The 21,218-nt window shown below is 39.0% G+C and overlaps 1 protein-coding gene and 1 long non-coding RNA gene across 3 annotated transcripts; one reads left to right on the top strand and one right to left on the bottom strand.

The window, feature by feature from the left end:
- Positions 1-3,309: 3,309 nt before the first annotated feature.
- On the bottom strand, positions 3,310-10,215 carry LOC136181087 (uncharacterized). 2 transcript variants are annotated; one of them, XR_010667528.1, is made up of 3 exons: positions 10,078-10,211; positions 4,161-4,376; positions 3,310-3,888 (listed from the first exon to the last, which is right to left on the bottom strand). It is a non-coding gene; the product is annotated as an uncharacterized lncRNA (long non-coding RNA). The 2 variants fall into 2 exon arrangements; XR_010667527.1 differs by having other exon boundaries at positions 3,311-3,888; positions 4,161-4,380; positions 10,078-10,215.
- Positions 10,097-20,154, top strand: tcea2 (transcription elongation factor A (SII), 2). Its single transcript, XM_065961347.1, has 10 exons — positions 10,097-10,230; positions 13,031-13,093; positions 13,302-13,407; positions 14,753-14,840; positions 14,932-15,122; positions 16,118-16,175; positions 17,268-17,421; positions 17,589-17,735; positions 18,727-18,798; positions 19,787-20,154. Exons 1-10 carry the CDS (start codon positions 10,162-10,164, stop codon positions 19,793-19,795), a joined length of 957 nt encoding a protein of 318 aa, XP_065817419.1. The 5' UTR covers positions 10,097-10,161; the 3' UTR covers positions 19,796-20,154.
- Positions 20,155-21,218: the final 1,064 nt, after the last annotated feature.

Here is a 21,218-nt window from a genome sequence, read left to right as displayed (position 1 = left end):
CAAGCCTCAAGCAAAACTTTAGCGCAGGTCCTCCATTGCATGGGGTCATTTCATTTAAAGAGACACACACACCAAAACGGAGCGTTCTGAGAGAGCTGGTTTATACAGGGTCACAAACCTCCTCTGGTGCTTGATTCATGTTATATTTTGAGCACAGCACAGATGTTTCATTTAGACCACAGGGGGACTGTTTGAAAAGGTGGAGAAGGGGAATAATATGTCCTCTTTAAAATAAACTTACATAGAAAAAAGATGTACAGTAATATGTACAGTAAAATATGTACAGTACATCCTTAAAGTGTCATGGAGTGATTTGCACAGAGATGAGCAGCAGCTTAATTATAAGCGAGTACAGCTCCGGGAAAAATTAAGAGACTTCCACAATGTTTTCCTCTGTGTACAGGTTTGTGTTTGAATAGAATGTTAGTTTTGTTATATAAAACATTTCACCCAACTTCCAAATAAAATGTTCTCAATTTATTTGAAGAAACTGGATGAAACAACTAGGACAAAATAATGATACAAGATGTGTTTATTTAATCTCAGTTTTTTTAAAGAAAGCAGAATACTAAACTGATTTTTTTTTATTACAACTGTCATGTGTGTAATAATGCTCTCCACAAATCTTTTACATTCCTGTTGGGTGACATCGTTCACATGACGTCACAAACTTATTGAACCGCCAACCGGGCAAGGCAGGCCTCCTACTGCTGATCATAAAAAGAGTTAAAATCCTCAGAAATCTGTGATGAGAAGAAACAATCTTTATTTGTGTGGACTGATCGGTCATCTGTTTACCTCATAATGTATTAACTTTGTGTTTTATATGTTATATAAGGTGACATGGTGAGCGACACAAACAATCAGAAAACAGCTGATGCTGCACTCTGTGTGTGGAGGAAAACAAACAAAAGACACAGAAAACAAACATACATCCTCTGTGTGTGTGAGTGTCTACACACCTACACACACACACACACACACACACACAAACACACAGCCATGTCCCATTCTCTGCATCCCACCATTGTCCCGCTGCACTTAGTTCATACACAATGTAAACACGTCGACACACGTGTAAAACGTGCTGCACTCACTTACACACAACAGATAGGAATCTATAGTGTGTGTGTGTGTGTGTGTGTGTGTGTGTGTGTGTGTGTGTGTGTGTGTTCTGGATGGAGGGCAGTTTCTGGGAATTGTGTTGCTGCCACATTGGGGAGATGCTGAGAGCAGCAGGAGGGTGGAGGGTGGAGGGTGGAGGGTGGAGAGGGTGTGTGTGCGTGTGTGTGTGTGTGTGTGTGTGTGCGTGTGTGTGTGTGCATGCTCATTGTTTTTACTTGTTAAAGATTAGAGCGCCTTTTCAACACTCAAAATCACACACACACACACAGACATGCACACACACAGACACAGTGCCATGCATACACCCCGGTCTGACCTATATCCAACTTTGCATGCAAACCTGCACACACACACACACACACACACACTCTGTGTCAGAATAATGAGGGCAGGCACGCTGAAAGAAGGACAAAGCCTGTTACTTCATGACTGTGATGATGGAAAGTGACAGAGACTCATTTACCTTATAAAACCTCTTTTGACCTGCTAGATGTCAACCTGTTGCACAGCAGGGTCCGTTTGACCAGAGTGACCAGAGGAATTAAAGCAGCATTCAAGGACAACTCGGCAGAACTCAATGTGCAAAAGTGATGAGAGTAAATACCTCCAGAGCAAGGATCCAGACGGGAGGAATGAGTGAGTGCAGACAAACAGCCTTTAGTCCAATCGATGCTGACCGGCAGTGCACAGAGGCGATGACTACAGGATACATGAGTAGATCATTTGAATTGTCTGCAACATCATCAGCCTAATAAATATCATTATCATCATATTATCAGCATCCTCAATATCATTATCATCAGTATTGAGTGCTCACAGGTAGGTAGACCATCCAATGTAATTAAATTGTTATTTTCCTGTCGGGATGTCGACATTTTGTTATTTTTCCAAAGGTAACATTGAATTCTGCTTAAATAAATGTCCCTCTGCAGCTTTAAAAAACTGACTGACAGACACACAGATGTGCAGACATGTTGAAGTCCCACGAGTCCCGTTGAGAGGAAGCGGGGACGGATGTGAAGGGACTCAAGAGACAGGAAGAAGACGCAGGGAGCAAACACTTTCTCAGTTTCACACCACTGAGGAGCTGCTGCTATTCTTCTGACTCTAATCCCAGAGGGGCAACACTTAACACACCACACACACACACACACACACACACACACACACACACACACACACACACACACACACACACACACACACACACACACACGAGACAAGAAGACACAGACAGAGTCTTTAAGAGTGACGACTAAACAAAACAAGGCAGCAACAAAAGGATGTTTGCAGATATCTTTCTTATATTGGGGAATAAAAAAATAATTTTAGTATTTTTTAAATCCTTTTTTACTTTTTGCTTCAAGGTTTAAATGCATTTTTTGTGTTCTGCAAAAAAAAACACATCTCTTACCAAGTGCCTTGTTCTCATTTTACCAAACAAGTCCAAGTAAACATCTTCTTTCAGGACATACAAGCAGAGAAATGAGGCCTGAAATGCTTGTAGTGAGTTATAATAGATGCCACTGCAGGAGGCTGAACGCTCAGGTGAAGTTTCCTGAAGATGAAATGTCCAAAATGAGACGCTTGAGTAAACTCTGCTTGCTGAAAAAGCAGCAATTATGAAAGCTGGCAAGCGATCCAGGCTTTTTATAGCTTATAAATATGTTCTTTATGTAGACTTGTCAGGTGGATGGTGTGGTTTATTTGGACCCTAAATTAGACAAATACACTTAAAATTGAGTTTTTGCACTGTGGTGAAGCACTAATAGCACAAACCGATTAATTCTCCATAATGTAGCCTCTATATACGATCATTTTTTTACAAGAATGGATTTTTGTACACACTCGGCGTTCAATGCCAAATTAGGGGGAGAAATTATGTTTGCATGGAGCCGTGAAGGACTGGAACTTTGAGGCCTCTGTCACCAAAATTAAATGTTTATTTCTGTCACATTTTAGTCTATGTTGGCCAGTCTGTGTGTGTGTGTGTGTGTGTGTGTGTGTGTGTGTGTGGCTATGAGGGGGTGTTAGAGTAAAGCGTGTGGGAGTGGGTCTGCCAATGTCTTCCCACACAAACACACACATCATAAAAAACTCATAAAAACACACACACACACACACACACACACACACACACACACACACACACACACACACACGTTAGGACAGGCAGACATCCACAGCCCAGCAGCAGACCAGTGGACCTGCTGTGACCTGGTGGAGAGGAAACCCCACACACAAACACACACGCACACGCGCGCACACACACACTATAGAAAGCATTTATAGAGGCAAATCATTTCACAATTAAAGAAAATTGGATGAAGAGCTTAAGGGAATGTCTGAAATGTTTAATGTAGAGTTGAACTCAAACTCTGACGGACGGCAACATGCTGCGTCGCACTCAGTGAACATGAACACGGCAGTTTTTGTCATATTAAATGATTTATGTGAGAAAAACTTGGGACACATTTTACTGCTGCAGAGCAACATGATGCCAAAGCATGAACACGTGCAGAAAGTAAAACATCAGTTTAATTGTGTTACAATGAACCGTTAAAGAATAAACCCTTGTTTTTTATTCTTTTTGGTTTACAGTAAATTTAAAATCTGGTTTCAGACCTTTGACATCCATCTTTAAATCATTTGAAGGCGTTGAGGAATGTGCATCAGGTTGTAGATGCTTTGACTGATGACTTCCTGCTCGCTGACTCATGATTGGTCGATCTGGGTTTGTTGAATGTCTGATTCTTGTGTCACCTAAAAAGGAAAATAAATGCAGGGCATTATGCTGTAATAGAGTATTTCTTATTTCACTTTTGAAGAGGATCTTAATACTTTTGAGACCACCAACGAGGTTTAACTCATTTTAAGTGTTGAAAGAGAAAGTTCCATATGTTCTGAATATCGTGCACAGATACTAATTTCCCTTCTTGACATCGACGCCAGTAAGTCATGAGTTTTACTTTCATGTTGAACTTTCAAGGATTATTCTTAAAGCTCTCTATTGAAATTAATTTTTAATTCCTCACATATGTCCCCCGTGTGTCTGGCTGATTCTCGTTTGAACGCCGACCCCTCTGATTGGTTCCCGTGCAGGGTGGAGAATATCTGGACGTGTGCCGAAACCTGTGCCACCCCCGGGATCGACTGCTTCATTCTCTATGTCCCCGGCATGACGACATCATCATCACCTCGTTCCTGACTTCCTGTCTCCTGGTGTGGTCGCCTGGCTGGAATGTTGGCAGCTGGCTGGGAAACAAACAAACACAAACACACACACACACACACACACACACGCTTGCGTGCACACACACACACACACACACACACACACACACACACACACACACACACACAGAGAAGGTCAGATGTTGACATCATTCGATATATCAGATAACACGTTATGTGGTTGATCACAGAGAAATCTCACATCAGCAGTTTGATTAAAGCCATGCTGGGTAAAGAAAAGAAAAAGACAGCAACAAATTACTAACCAAAGAAACACAATCTCATGAGATATAGATATAAAATATATAGATAACATCCAGATGCAAAAAATAAGCACTTTGGTGGACACAAACACAAAACATTTTTTGGATAGCAGTATTTAGAAACAAAATGTTTTTAGAAATAAAAACTGAAATTACACTTTTTCTTGGTGTCACACAGACTTTAATCAGATATTTATCACATGCAAATTTTCTTGTTGCTACACTTCAATCAAGGCTTTATATGCAATTTTTTGATCCAGCAGATGTCGCCCTTGAGCACCAGCATGAAACCAAAACAACTCACGCTGCATTGTTGTGTTAACATGCTAATGCTAGTGATCTTTATTATGCTGGTATCTTCACGCTGCATGTAAATTTACCTGAAATGAGCGTGATCTAGAAACACAGTTAAGCAGTGAGTACAGTATGTTATTCTTCTTTTCTCTAGTCCCTCAATGAAACAACTTTTATACACGAGGGGAGGAGTCAGCCGGTTGTCCTGGCGATGTAAACAAACTGAAGATAGGACTCTGAAAGCATCACAGACAGTGGGACTCGGGTGTTACACCCATTGTAGACAGTCATGACTCACAAAGTTATTTTCAGAGGATATACTTGATTTATATTACAAAAAAAATCACATATAAAACCTTTAAAGTTTTTTGTACACTGAATGTGAGCTGCTCTAAAGCTGGTGGGGAAGTTAACCAGGTGTATTATCAAGAAAGAAGTTCATCTTCATCCTTTAAGACTTTTCTCTTGTTAAGATGGAAAAAAACTGTGTTTGAAAATAATTCTGTTTAAGCATAAATCTCCACCATGTGTCGCCTGTTTTCAATGTTTTCCAATAATCACATCCTGTTGGCAGACTCTACTCTCCACATGCCAGACGAACGACTTCACAGCACTGATTTGTTGTACAGTAACTATTCAAGATGTTACACTTTTCTCTCCTTGCATCCAGTTGTGTCCTCATGTAACTTGCTGACTATCATCCTGGAGTATTGCTGTCGGTAGATTTTTATTTCGACTTCCTCATCAGTGGAAATATCCTAAAAGCAAACGTCTAATTTCCCTTAAAAAACTTCTTCAAGTCTCATTAGTCGTTGTACATCAAATAAATCAAACGTAATCATCTTACTTACTTCCAAAAACATGAAACAACCTGCTTTCTGGAGAAGCTTCGGCAGAGTCATTTACCATCAGAGAGGAAGACGGAGCTGGCTCAACACAATACTTGGCCTGCTTTCTGAAGGACATAAGAATAGCTCCATCCATCCAACAGAGAGGAGACTTCCTGTCTGAGGTCATAACTAGCAGTGGCTCTATAGATCTAGTAGAAGTAGAAAGGACACTTCCTGGGTCAACATCAGCAGCGTCAGATCAAGGTGAGTGGGCTCTTCCTGCTTCAGATGGTCCAGAACAGAGACTCCAAAAGACCCATGTCAAAGCAAAGAAGCACTTCCTGGCGTCAGAGGTGACTTCGAATGAGTCCATAGATCACAAGAAGAGGGCATTTCCTGAATTTAGCTTCTGATAGCGGGTTTTATTGATCTGATACAAACAGAACAAATACTTTATGGGTACATAGATCTAGTCCAGGCAGAATGAACAGTTCCTGCTGTCAGAGGTTAATCCAAAAGACCAAGGTCGGGAGGGCGTTTTCTTGAAAGAGTCATTTTAAAGATCTAAACCAAAATCTATTAACTTGAAATTACATCAAACAAGATGCTCAAAAACATGAGATCACTGAGTGGGGCAGCTGATTTATGCAGCCAGTTAAAAACGTACACATTACTCAATATCTGCTTGTTTCTGAAAACAATTCAAAAAGGACATCTATACCTTCTACAGAAGACTATCCACAATACAAAAGACAACATGCACTGTAGGTTTTAGATGGCCTGTGCAATATTTAAAATCTCATAAAATATTCATGGACGACTTAGTGGCATTAGTAAGTAAATTGTCTTCAAATCAAAACAAGTGAAGACCCCATTTAAAGAGACCAGAATATGTTTTTCTCTGGTTCTACTATTTAAAATGTTGTGTTAAGGCTGAAATATTCTTGCTTGTGAACCACACATATGCATAGACACACGCAATGCCTATGTACAAAGTGTGATACTGGAGGATTCCTCTAGAGGGAGCACCACACATCAGATCGCATCAAACACAGAAGTATAGATGATCTGTCGCCAGCTATTTTGGCATGCATGTTTGTTGCTATGCAACGGCATTTTAGTGCGGGGACTTGGTCTATTAACTTTTCTTCAAACTTTCCACCGTTGTTGTAGCGGCTCTCTGCTGAACACCTGGTAGAGACGATTTCACTGATTCAAACACAAGATCTTTCAAAACGTAATAAATATGACTCTGTTCTTTGTGGATCGCAGACGCATAGCGCTAATTTCTGAGCACAACCAACGCTCCAAACCAGCTCAGGATACGCAAGGCTGATGCCATGCGTTCGTGTACTCGTAGTTAAAAGCGAGTATACTCAGGGCTTTGGAATAAGTTTAATTTTGTTGTTTTATTTTCTATATTTGTCACAGTAAAATTTTCTCATTTTTTTTCCTCAGAAAATTAAGAAAACCACAAGATGCACTATTTTTCAGAGCTCGACTAAGACAACAAAAATAAGTTTCATATAAAATCTAAAAAGAATACAGATGGTTTGACTAATCAAGAGCTCAGAAATCAAAATTTGGCCCTATTTTTGTTCTTTGTAAAAAAAACAAGAGACCACTCAAAATGTTTCTTAACTCAGAATCTCTACATGCATGCAAGACTTTCTAAACTGGCTGAAAACAGTTTTTCCGACATCTTAAGAGTTGGAATTGATCTCATCTGCATCTTTTCCTGGCTTGTTGCAAAATGTGTCTTGCCAGAAGATGTTTGGATTTCTTTATTGTAAGAATCATAATTGACATACTGCAACATCAAGACCTTTTCCCTGTCCTAAAACTTTTACTAAGCTTAACCTCAAAACCAAGTATGAACCCTCAAACATCCCTTTGAAGGTCTGTCCTGGAGTTAGGACTGGCAAAAAAAATATCTCAATTTGCATGTCTAGAAATTGTATCAGTCCCCAGAAAGATAACTATACAAGTACACACACATTTTAATTATGTGCCAGCCCTTTGAATGTCTGTCATATCGTGTGTATATACCTCATTTTGCATTAAGGTCCCCTTCCCAAGGTCTCAAAATCAAACAGGGACTCACAAAGTCAAATAAGTACACTTTCTCTCACACACACACACACACACACAGGCAGATATCTCACCAAGCAGCTGCTAATGTTGCTGCCAGCTCCGCTCTAGAGCCTCAGCTGGAGGAAGCTCTTGGCTGAGGACATCAAGCAGCAAGAAATTCATGAGACCAAGAAAAAAAAAGATGGTTCTCCAAGAAATATTTACTCATCTGGAATGCAGAGAGAGCGGAGTCTGATTTAAATTTAGAGAGGGGGGGGGGGGGGAGAGAGAGAGGACCACTATATAGACTCTGTGAACTTAAGCTCGAAGGCATTCTGTAAATAACAAAAAAAACGGACAGTTCTATTTATTTTTGGTCTGTGTTGACTTAAATCAGTACTGTCTGGACGCATCCTCAGCTCACATTAGAGCAGTCACTCGCAGCATACATCCATATTGTGACCCCTTTTAAAAAAAAAAATAAAAAAAAAAGTCTATTTTCATAGTTCAGAAATTCATGTTACTTAAAATGTGTTGGATCCTGTAGAATTTAAGTTGCTTTCTTTTATGAACATACACCTTTACTGAGGTATTAAAAGTGCTCCAGATATATTTTGGGGGGGTATTCTACTTTTTTAAAGACGGAAAAAGCTCCAGAAAATGAAATGTAAAGGAGATACACCTCTGTATGCCCATTAAATAAATCAGCAGTAGAAGCAAAAGTAGGCTGTATCCTAGCTGTGAGAGTTTTTATATGACTAGGTGCAACTGCTAAGTCATTTGACTTCCATCTCAGTGTCAGGTGCCCTGCAAGTATTTAATGAAAAAGCCAAGCTTTTACCTGACCTGCAGGTCCCATGATGGCGTAATACGCACACTTACACTGAAGCCTGTGTGCAGAGCTGTTTTTTTCAAAACACTAAGTGAAATTTCAGTCAAAAAAAAAAAAAGAAAAAAAAAGGGCAACATCATTCAGACCAAATGAAAATGTGGCCTCTTACAGAAATACACACTTGATTGTCACTGTGGGCTACTATCAACACTCCTGCAGCTGAAACCAAAGACAGAAAAGAAAAACAACAGTGACATCTAGAGGAAGGACAAAGGTAGTGCATACAGGTCAAGCATAAAGTTGATGAATTATAAAATAGAAGTTTTACTCCAAAATTATGTTGTGTTTATACATATACATTTTATTTATAAGCGCTTTTCAAAAACTCAAAGACACTGTACAAATAGTTAAAAACAGGAAGAACAGCACAGTAATGACAGATTAACAGACATTGCAACATTACACACAAATCATAAAGATAACAACAATAAAGGTAAAACTACAGAAAACAGAAAATACATCACAATCATACATTAAAAGCTTGTTTGAAGAGGTGAGTTTTGATCAGTGATTTGAAAGTAGGAGGGTCGGTGCAGTGTTGAATGTGTGTAGGGAGTGAGTTCCAGAGGGAGGGGGGCAGCTATGGAGAAGGCTCTGTCCCCCCCAAGTTTGGGGGAACGAAGGCTGTGTGCAAAAAACTAAATGATCAAACAAATTAAGTTCAAATGTAAAAGATTTTTACAAATTGAGACAGTTAGCCAACACAGATACAAATGTAATATTAATTCATAGGACTTGAGTAAAACATTAAGAAAAACAAATTAAATTGGATTCGTCTAAAGTATAAAGTGCTGAAAATGCAGAGTGCAAGCAAAGGAGAGATTTCTCAAGTGAACCTGCAGAGTATGTTTAAATCACAAGCAGGCCTAATGTGTGGTTTGAGATGTTCTAAGATGATGCTGCTACAGCTCCATTGAGTCTTTTGCACTGAAGTGTGTGTCTAATTAAGTTTTAATTTTCCTTGCTTAATAATAAATGCATCACAAGACAAACAAATCACTTTGATTCCTGCAGAATGATGCACAAGCCTTTCAACATGTTAATGTAAATTACATCAATTTCACCTGCTATTCATCCAAACACAGCCCTCATTAAAAAAAGAAATATATGAAATAAAATGAAACGACCTTTCATGTCCTCATCCTGGTGAATGACAGAGTGTTTTTCCTCTGAGGGTTGGAGGTCTGCTTCTTTAAGTGTCATTGAAAAGTTCTGGTCAACTTTCTGAATTGGGACAGAACCAAAAAAGAAAAACTACAACTCCCAGCGTCCCACATTGTCACACAATAACAAACGAGAGGCAGGCAGCAGCTGGGGAGAGAAGGAGACAGACAGACTGCGTAAAGAGGAGGAAAGAGAGACAGACCGGGGAGAGTTTTGTCTTCCACATCAATGGAGGTTTTCACCGCTGCAGAGGAGGAGAACTGACGGAGAGAGAAATCCGCTCGAAATGGCCAAAAACCAGGAAGTGGAGCGCATCGCCAAAAAGCTGGATAAAATGGTGCACAAGAAGAACACGGTGAGTTGCAAAAAAAAAAAAAAAACAGCCGCTGCATCCGCTGAAAAACACGCGATCAGGTGATGAGCCGGGCTCTACCTTTTAACTGCTGAGAGAGGGAACATTCTGGAAACGCGGACAGTGTGTGTTTTTACTCTGCTCAGTGCACCGTGGAAAAAGGATTTACCATGCTCATAACTTCTCTCACAACAAAGTCTGCTGCTTCTGTTTTTCACATGTTTTAGGGAAAAGTTTGTCGATGAATCACTGCAGCCATTGGTCAAAAAGCTGCCAATTAAAACACCCGCACCTTGAATCAATTATCCCGTCAACTTGCGTCTCTGATTTTTTTTTTTTCATTTATGGTTTCTACAGCTCATTAAATCATGTTTTTCTTACATTTGAATGAAAAATCACCGACTGTCAGTGTGTCAGTTATTAAATAAGTCCCATATGATTAAAAATCAAAAAATTCTGCCAAGTTTTAAAAGAAAATTCTGTCAGTGAGGCACACATCATACATCAATGTTTCATTTGTGCCCAGGAAAGTTCAGTTTCATTTCAATGTAAGGAAATGAAAAATCAAGTTAAAGGTAAATGATTCAGGAATATACAGAACTTCATTTTGGAAAAAGAGCCTGCTGCCATTCTGTTTATAAGCTGATTAAGTTTGACCTTCATGCAAATTTAATTAAATGAGCTGACTACCTGCAGCTTTGTTTCAGTTAAATGTTAATGCCCTTAAATGTACTCTGTTGAGTTAGAATAGATAAATGCTATTTACTCTTTAAATCACATATTTTATTCTACTTTTGTCTCATTAATAAATCCAGAATATGAATAATATGAAATTTTAACCGGTTGACTCAAGATGTCTCCTATTTTGATGAGTCTCAGTGTGTTTGTACGGTGGCCTGTAAGGGCATCTGGCTCAACAACATCTGAAACAATTTACATTTAGAGGAGCGTGCAGCATATTCAGGAACGCTGCACATTCAAAAGCAAATACACACATCCAAAACAAATGCAACGGCTGAAACACACTTCAAATGAAACAAACGTGCTGCAAAAAACTGCATTAACATCAAAAATGCTGCAAATACATAAAGGAAGTGAGTCAAATACGCACACACACAGAAACAACCTTTCTCTGAATGAACGCCATTTCAGCTGTTGCCAAGCATCTACAGTATGTGTGACACACAGAAATGTGTGATCACATTATGTGATTTATTTTTGTGTATTGTGTATATTTCAATATGTAAATGTGTAATTGGGAGCATTAGTTCTGTTACTTTGTGTAAAATCTAATTTAGAGTGTGGTTCCAATTTGTGCCACAAGGAGGCGTAACCTCCAGGTGAGACAGCTTAGTGCGCTTGGCAGCCCTCGTCTTCAGACTGGCAGAAGCGAGGAAAGGAAACACTACGTTGCTTTGTCTCATTATTTCCCTGTTATTTACAGGACATATCTAATCTGGCAACAGTTACTGTTATATGCACCAGGGGCCATTCTAGAGTCTGTTGGGGCCCTAGGCAAAAACTCACTGGGGGCCCCTACAATCAGCGTTAATTATTATTTTCCTTTTTTTCTACCCCCAGACGGTGGCCAGCACTGCCAACTAGCATTTGTAGTTTGAGTATCGCAGAGTTATGCAGACACACACACAGCGCACAACGATGCTGAAATATAAACCAGACTTTATATCGTATGCATTTCTTTGTTTGCTTATTTTAAACTTCTCATGTCTTGAATTTTCAAAATGGTTACAGAAAGTCAGTGCAGCCATGACAAAAAAAAAGCCAACATGTTCTGATTTCTTTAGATCATAATCGGAGCGAGAGTATCAAAACGTGTTGATGTTTTTTATGATTTAGCTTCCCTAAAGACAAGTTTTTAAATAACTCTTGTGTGCCCCTTTCTGGAGTTCAGGTGCTCTGTGCTTTTCCTCTCTTTATTGCTTTTATTTCTCTAAGTTATTTTGAGGACTTTTACTGTAACTGATTTAAAGAATCCACAACCCCATCAACTCACTTCCTCTTTTTTCTAATCTGTTGTTTTCTGCCTTCCTTTGTCTCCTTTCATATTTTGGTGTATATGTATGTCTCCTTGTCTCTGTGCTGCTCATGTGACAGTGTGGGAACACGTCCAGCTTTTTTCCCCTGAAGGACCAAATGCATTGTCACAGAAAGCATACATTCTCCACCTTTTTTATTCTCTTTACTCAACCCTTTATTCTGTCTTCATCTTATGTTTCAACAAAGCATCACGACTTCCCAAAAGCATTATTATGAATGAATATTTCATTATAAATCTCAAGATCAAGATTTCTGTGCAACAGCTGCAGCAAATATCATTTTGCCTAGAAAGTTTGCACGGCTGGTGAATATGTTTAATTTGCTCAAATAAGAAATCCCTGACACATCTCGGTCCTCACTTAATGACAAATTAATAATTAAACTCAGTGATTTGGCTCCATCACTCGCTCTGTAACCTTTAGTGCACAATGAATGGTTGTCTTGGGGCATCTGGGTGACAGCTGTGGGTGGGAATGTGGGCAGGAAACCATGAATCTTCACCTTCAACGCAAAATGCCACCTTGATTTTCTCGTTCAGGTTGAATAATGTCCACTGAAACAAATCCCTCAATTTGAGACGTCTCTGTTTATTTCATGGACACACGATTAGAAAAGACGGATGCATTCCCTCATTAGACCTTTCTTGAGTCTGAGGATGTCGAGTCCCTGACTGAGCTGATATTTGACTACATTTTATTGACTAAGAATTTGATGCTAAGGTTTTTCTTTATTGTTGTCTCTGCAGGACGGAGCTCTGGACCTGCTGAGGGAACTTAAAAACATCAAGATGTCTTTGGAGACCCTGCAGGTAATTAATACCCCTTAAATATCATGTCACTGCCACTGCAAAGTACACCTGAAGTCATACAACGTGTAAAAAAACAAAACAGGTGTTTCTTTTATTATCTAATTAATAACGGGGTAACCTTTCTCTCTTTCTCTTTCTTTCTCCACGTCTGTGTGTGTGTTTGTCTGTGTGTTTGTTTGTCTGTCTGTGTGTGTGTGTGTTTCTGTAGTCAACTAGAGTTGGGATGTCGGTGAATGCAGTGAGAAAACAGAGCTCAGATGAAGAAGTTCAGAATCTGGCAAAAACTCTCATCAAGTCCTGGAAGAAACTGCTGGGTCAGTGTGGGGTGTGTGTTCTGTGCTCTTGTTTATATGTCTATCTGAGGACCAGAGTAACATTTTGGCCAATCGAGCGAGGACCGTCTTGGAAAGTGAAGCCAGGGTTAGCATTACGGTGTTTGTGATGTAAATGATAACTAAAGACATACAGGTGTGGGTGGGTGGGTAGGTGGATTTAGGGATTAATTGATTAATGTGTTGTTTTGTTCGTTGTTGTTTTTGTTTACCAGTGAGTCGTTGTTTGCGGCTCTGATACTACAGCTTACAGTTAGCTTGTGTAAAGCTAAGAAGCGCTGCCCTGTCCTTGTCAAATAATCATATAAATTAGAGCTGGGTATTGTCCACAACCTCTCAATTCAATTCGTTTTCAAATCTTTGGGTCACGATTCGATTCGATATTGACCAATATGCTTTGAAATCGATTTAATAAGACACACAGAAAATATTAAAGTACAGTATGAGCTAAAGTACACACTTGTGCCTGAGCTGAATTTGCAGGAAAAATTGTAATAATCATAACAGTGCTGTAATGGCATGGACAAAAACTATATCTAAAGTGCACATTTGTGCCTGAGCTGAATTTGCAGCACCCACAGTGCCCCCAGTGGAGAGGGGGCGTCATTACAACGAAAAGAAATCGATGTCAGGATTTCCCTGAATCGATATTGAATTGGGAAAATAATAATTGCAGTGCATTGATGAATCGACTTTTTTTTTTAACCAGCTCTTATATAATTTATGTAAAAACTTCTGATACATGTATATATTATTTTGAACTGAGTATTGTTCACTATTTTGCTTATCAGTAAATATTAAAACAAAGGGGGAATCCTACATTGCCAATGATAAATGACTAAAAAGAATTGTTTCGTCAACATTGTTATTAAATATAATAGCTTAGCTTATGGGCTTATCAGTCTTCCTGACAAAGCTAATTATCTTCCTTTCTTTAAACAGGAACAATACTGTCATGATAAAAGAAAACTATAACTAAAGATTTTGTATATAATGTATCAGTAAAGTCAACAAACAATCATTTTCTATCAGAATTGAATGTAAACCAATGGAGAAGGATTTTGGACACATACTATTCTGTATCTATGAAGTGTGTCCTCCTTTCAGTATTTATCTATGAATCCAACTGTTATTAAACCGTCTATGGAATTGGCATGATGTTGTATAGAAATGTTACTTCATGAAATATTGTTCCAACTATGTTTGACACTCCTCTACAGGTTAGACTGAACATGTAAGAAATGTTGTGTCTACAAAGTAATGTGTCTTTCTTTTAGGGTTTGAGCCAAAAATACATTTCCGTGTGTTTTTGTTTCTGTACCTGCAGACGGTTCGGAGGATAAGGAAAAGAAGAAGGACGGCTCTCCTGTGAGGTCGTCATCAACCTCAAAGGACTCTGGCAGCAGCGAGAAAAGGTCGGTCACAAATGATGATATCACATAAGTTCAAGTTTTTAAGAGTCTCATGTGTTTAGTACATTTTCTATTGTTCTTATTTTATCTTTAGCAGTGAGAAGTCTGGTGAATCCCCGACCACCCCGACCAACCCTACGACCCCAACAACACCCAGCAGCCCCATAAGCCCCACCCCCCAGACCCTCCCTCCTCGGATCACCTCCTTCCCCCCAGCTCCCGTCACCACTGACAGTGTGAGGAACAAGTGTCGAGAGCTGCTGGTGGCAGCACTGCAAACTGATGGTGAGAAGAAAATCTTTCTTTGTAAAACAAATACAAAAAAACACCTGAATACTCTTTGAATTGAAGAAATTGGAAACAACACAACGTCAAGTGGCAGAGTATGTTTGATATCATGTTTAAACAGAGAGATTTATTGTAAAACTGCTTGTCATATTTCTAAATTAAAGCATAGCAAACTTTTTCAATAATTCAGATACAGGTGATCTTGATATCAAACAATTCCGTATTCTTATATATTGATTAACAATAAACTAGATAAGAAGCAATTATTCAATCAGCCAGCTGTCAGGTGATTTCATCAGGGGCGTGTGACATCAGTGTACTGACGCAAAGCTTCATAATTTTTGTATTAGTGAGAAAGCGTGATTCAATTTTCCTAAACACTTCTAATTATCAGTAAAGGTTTTTGGAGGTGTAAAAAAAATGCTTTTGCACTGACAATTTGTTTATTTACTTTTTTTTCATCTGTGAAAACAGGTAGGCAAAAAGTTTTGAAAGGTTTTTTTATTGTTGTAATACTCATTTTGAACACTAGAGGCTCTAGAGCAGCACTTCTCTGTCATGTATTTCTTCTTGATAGAAACATTTTAGAAGGTCCTGACAGTTAATGTCTAATACCTTTTTAATGTTAATATCTTTACAAAACTCGTTAAATCTGCTTAAAGTGTGTTTTCATTTACAGGAAAATGAAGGATTGATAGAAAACCTTAGGAGAGACAAGATTCTTAGAAATGGTGGATGAATTGGTATTTTGTTTGTTTTATCAGGGCTTCTATAGAGTATATTAAATAGCTGAACAAAGATAAAAAGCGATCCTTTAGTTGTTTATGAGATCTTCTTATAAAAGGTAATATGTTAAGTCACAAGCCTGTTGTGATTTTGTTTCTCTATGTGACTGTTATTTGACTTTTGTGAAGCCATGTTTAAATTTAATTGATTATATATGAAACTTTTAATGCACTCGAAGCTGAAAGTTATGTTTTTTTTTTTTATAGATGACCACAAGACCATCGGAGCGGACTGTGAGCACCTGGCAGCAAACATTGAAGAGGATATCCTTTCAGTTCAGCAGCTCACACTTTGACAAGATTACACATGAACAGATAACAAACAAAAGTGGATGACACACATGAGTGAAAGATCTTAATCTGAGTGTACTGACTGGGTGTGTTCCACTGTGTAAGATAAACAAAGCTACCTCTGCTATTTGACTCTGTGAGGGCCATGCTGGTCCGTCTGTCTGCTCAGCATTTTGTCCGCTTCATTTACATCGATGAGGGTAAACTTACAGACAGAAACGACTTTCTGTGTAGAGGTCAACAGCTCAACAAACTCTTCCTCTAAGATAAATATGTTGTTTAAAAAGTTGGACATAATAAATAATCTTGAACACAGTTGACGCGGATGAGAGTTAAGTACTCAGACTTATGCAGAGTCAAGTCCACCAAGTGGTCCAGTTTGGTTCAGTACAGTTTGATTCAATTCGGTAATTGGTAAGCGGAGCCCAAGCCAGATGGAGATAGCCGCGTCAGCTATGTAATAGTGTGACATCATAGCAGCCCAACACAGTGAAGCCCACTGTTAACTAAGTTCAACGAGAAAGAAGAACGGGACACGGTAAACAAAAGGGACCCTTTAGGGTCGGATCTGGACCCTTGGCACCCCAACAGAAGGGTACCAAAAAAGTAGGACGGTTTCGATCCCTTATTTTGGTACCATTCCCAACTTTTGATGGTGGAAACACCGATAAATGGGTGCTGTACAGAACCGAACTGAACCGGAACGTTTGGTGGAAACAGGGCTCAAGATGTCCTTTTAGGGACATACAAAGGTTAAGCTCTTCTGTTTCAGCTAACAACATGGCCTTCCCTTTACGTTACATTTACTTTGCACTTGTGATGAGGATCTAATAATATTAAAGCAAACTTGTTGTCCCTTCAGACAGTTTTGAGATTGAAGATGAAGTGTCACAGAGAAGTAGAAATAGCGGCTTGGAACAGCAGTCTGAATAGGTCTAGTGTGTTTCAGATTGCTCAGTTCTTCTGTGTGCCCCCTTAGTTGAAAGTAAAGAAATGCTTTTGACAGATCTGAGACTTCATTAAAAATGTGAGTGTATTTTGTCCTTGACTGCTTGCCGTCCCCACAGATCTTCCAGGAGTTAAAAGTGACAGATATGAAATATAAAACTCGTCTACGAAGCCGAATCTCCAACCTGAAGGACCAGAAGAATCCCGATCTGCGGCGAAACGTCCTTTGTGGAAACATCTCAGCCAAACGCATCGCCTGCATGACTGCCGAGGTCAGCCGTGCAGACATTAGGTCCCATCAGGTTACAGATGGCATGTGGTGTCTCCTTTTGCTCCAGATTGTATCTTCACTGTCAATATTTGAATGCAGTTGGTGGACATGCGGTGTATTTGAGATGTGTATGTTGTGTTTTGTGTGTGTGTGTGTGTGTGTGTGCAGGAGATGGCGAGTGCCGAGCTGAAGCAGATCAGAGAAGCTTTGACTAAAGAGTCCATCAGAGAGCATCAGCTGTCCAAGGTGGGGGGAAGTGAGACTGACATGTTCATCTGCAACAAGTGTCACGGAAAGAGCTGCACGTACACACAGGTACACAGACAAACACACACATTACACACTGTGTTTCACATCGTCTTTGTATGAAGTATTTGAATCTTAGTTCTGCTTTGTTTGAGTGTAACTATTTAAAGGCTTGACTCTATTTCATTTAAAAAGGGGACATGATTTAGTCAGATTGAAAGCTTAAGCTTCAGCATTAACTTGTTTTATTTTATTTACAATTTATATTTTCATGAAGAAACCTTTGTTTGTTTTGTGTTAAAGAGGATATGTAATCCCCCTTTTCCACCTTTTCAAACAGTCCCCCTGTGGTCTAAATGAAACATCTGTGCTGTGCTTTGGTCAAAATATAACATTAATCAAGCACCACAGGAGGTTTGTGACCCTGTATAAACTAGCTCTCTCAGAACACTCCGTTATGGTGTGTGTGTCTCTTTAAATGGAATGACCCCCCCTGAGTTTTCCCTGTAGACATCACTCCTCTGTAGAGAGAATAAAAATGGTGGACCTGATCAAAAGTTTTAATCTAGGCTGGGGGTGGAGTCCATGGGTGGAGATACCAGGGGAGGAGAGGGGATTTTTTTCCCCCAGAATCCCACTGTGACATCACAAGGAGAGCACATTTGAAACGGAGCATTTTTCTCTGTGTTGTAAGACTTACGCCGACCACAAACAAAGGACTGGATGGGTTTATTTCACATGTTGTACAAGTGGATTTTTCACAATATGTCCCCTTTAATGTTGCCCATGATAAACGACTTCTAGACAGGGTCATTGGATGGGTAGAAATATCAACTTAATCAAATATGTAAAATGCACAAGTCCTCAAAAACAATCCATGGCGCAGTTTAGCACACATTTGTGTAGAGTAATTAAATTGAAATGCTTTTTTATTTTGTAAAATGTGTTTTGAGAGTAGCGGACCATGTCGTCTTCACATGTGGACAGTTAAAAATGGTTGACTCTTCTGTGTCTTATTCCCTGCTGACCCTACAATCGTGTTTGATTTTGTGTGTTTTAGGTTCAGACCCGCAGTGCTGATGAGCCCATGACCACCTTTGTGCTGTGTAACAGCTGTGGCAACCGTTGGAAGGTGAATAAACCAAAAAAAACTATTTTCAATACTAAACATTTGAACAGCTGATTACCTGATGAAATGTTAAAAACTCAGTAAAACCAATCAATAGTCATCAGATGTTCTGCATAGTAAACCAGCTGTCTGTATATCTGCACATCACATCAAAACAAATCTGTTTTTCCCACAACCCTAAATAAGAGTCCCAACATAGAAATAAAATCAACCGTGTAAAGTTTTTGTCAAATCTTTGTTAAATACGTAACTTGTTCTTCTAGTGTTAGATCTTTATTATTAAAGTATACGATTATATACTGAAGCTTAACTGAAATGTCAGTGATTAAGTACATCATTTAAACCTATATGTAAAATAAAAAGTTTAAGTGTCAGTAACAGAATTTTGCCACAAGATGGCAGCAGACACTTAGGTTTCTTGTTTCTCTACATCTTTACTAACTTTGAGTTGGTGCTGCTTCCTTTTACCTTTTATATTCTTTCTCGCCCTTCCTGTATATGCTCACATTGTTTCCCCAAAACTTTCCACTTTCCACCTTTTTGATTCATCTTTTTCCCCTCTCTACTTCCTTTTCTTTTCTTTTTTTCACTTTGCCATCTCTACCCCCTCCTCCTTCTCTTCCTTCTCTTCCTTCTCTTCCTCATTCTCCTCTTCCTCCCCTTCTTGTTTACATGTCATACCTTCTCGTTGTCCTTTTCACCTCCTCTCCCTCTCCGCATTGACTCCTGTAGTTTTTCCTGCCCCTCCCCCGCCTCCCTTATTTAGCCGCTGGCTCTAGGTCAAGGTGAAGCGACTCATTTGTTCTTGTGTGTGTGGGGGGGAAGTGTTTGGTTTGCACTTTAAGAAACGTGTTTGAAGGCTTTGACATCTTAAAACAAACACAAAGAAGTTCAACCAAACTAAGTGAGGTTTTAAAAATCTTTGCCAAACATTCGTTTAGTTTCTCCTCACAGATCTTTGAATATCTCTCTCCCTGTTTCTTTCTTTCAGTTCTGTTGAAGAGGACGAGCGTGTACATATTCTATGAAGTAAAAAGTGATTTGAATGTGGATTTAAAAAGATGAATTTAGTTTTCTTTATTTTGTATAATTTCTTTATATATATATTTATATATATAAAAGTAACAGAGCTGTAATATATTTAGAGACGAATACACTAGATCATGTTGTCTATTGGTTTGATTTGTTTTCTATGGAGCACTTAGAGAGTTTCTTTCTTCTGCTAGATGAAGCTTTGAACCCTCACATTAACTCACATTAAGGCCTTGTGGAAACAGTAGACGTGCCTTTCTTTGCCATGTTGTGCTGACACATATTTTGCCCTTAACAATTCTATTAAAGTTCCTCTTGGATCAAGAACACCTCGCTGTGGTTTTTCTTTTTGTCTTTCTGCCTTTTTTGGGTTTTTCCAGTTACCAAATAACTCGCCAACTTTTTCACAAATCTATGTAAAGATTAAGAGGTTTGTAAAAATTGGTTCTTTTCAATATTGTTTTACTGAGTTTGTCTGAAAGAGAGAAACAAAATGTGAGTTTTCAGATATTGAAATTCACAAGATAAATTTGAATTTCTTTAGAAGCAGTGCCCCCTTTACCAGTTTAGGTTTTATTCATAAAATGTTTTGCTGAGTGTCGATTTTTTTTTTTTATGAATTTGTGTTTTAAAAAAAAAAAAGATTTTGTTGAAGGTAGAGTTAGTCCTTCCTAGACATCAGCACCAAACGTTTCTTTTCCTGCTTTCTGAGAATTTTCTCATGCAATAGCTAGTGCCTTTTCTGCACCATAATGAGAAGGTTAAGATATTAAGGTGAGATCAAATAAGATGAACTATATTACCCCAATGGGACATTTGCCTTTTGACTTCACAGAGCTCTGATGCAGTAATATCAAAGTACATTATAGCATCAGTCAAACATGTCGGTTAAATAATCATTAAATGATGTACATAGTAAATAACTAAAACCATAAATATGTTATTGTTTTAGCCTTGTGTCTTCTTTTTTTTTATCTCTTGGAGTATTCATCTGGCTCATGTTCATTTTTTCACTTTTTGAAGCCCTGGAGAAGTTCTAACGCTGTAGCAGTAAACATGTCCCATGTATAGATTTTATGCAGTTTTGTAGGACATCATTGACTTTGTGGCTGTGGATCAGTGGTAGAGTCAGTCGCCTGTCTACTGGACGGTTGGGGCTTTGATCCCCAACTCCTTCAGCCACATGTCCGATGTGTCCTTAGGCGAGACACTTAACCCCCAAGTAGCTCCCGCGTATGAATGGTTTAGCTGATACTGATGGACTCTACACAGCAGCCTCTACTGTCAGAGTCTGAAGACTAGAAAAGTGCTATCCAAGCTCAAGTCCATTTAACATTTGCTTATATACTGTATGTCTGTGTAGGTTCTCAGTCATCCAGGTCATGGTCAAT

The sequence above is a fragment of the Labrus bergylta genome, chromosome 12 (assembly GCF_963930695.1).
Source record: "Labrus bergylta chromosome 12, fLabBer1.1, whole genome shotgun sequence".
Taxonomy (NCBI): Eukaryota; Metazoa; Chordata; class Actinopteri; order Labriformes; family Labridae; genus Labrus; species Labrus bergylta.
The sequence above is the reverse complement of the archived record's forward strand: the minus strand, read 5'-3'. Positions and strand labels throughout refer to the sequence as shown.

Bases quoted from the DNA above. Each gene is read 5' to 3' on its own strand.
- tcea2 (XM_065961347.1), top strand. From the start codon at position 10,162: ATGGCCAAAAACCAGGAAGTGGAGCGCATCGCCAAAAAGCTGGATAAA. The intron at 14,841-14,931 runs GTCGGTCACAAA...TTTTATCTTTAG, and splicing joins TCTGGCAGCAGCGAGAAAAG to CAGTGAGAAGTCTGGTGAAT. The intron at 17,736-18,726 runs GTACACAGACAA...TGTGTGTTTTAG, and splicing joins AGAGCTGCACGTACACACAG to GTTCAGACCCGCAGTGCTGA.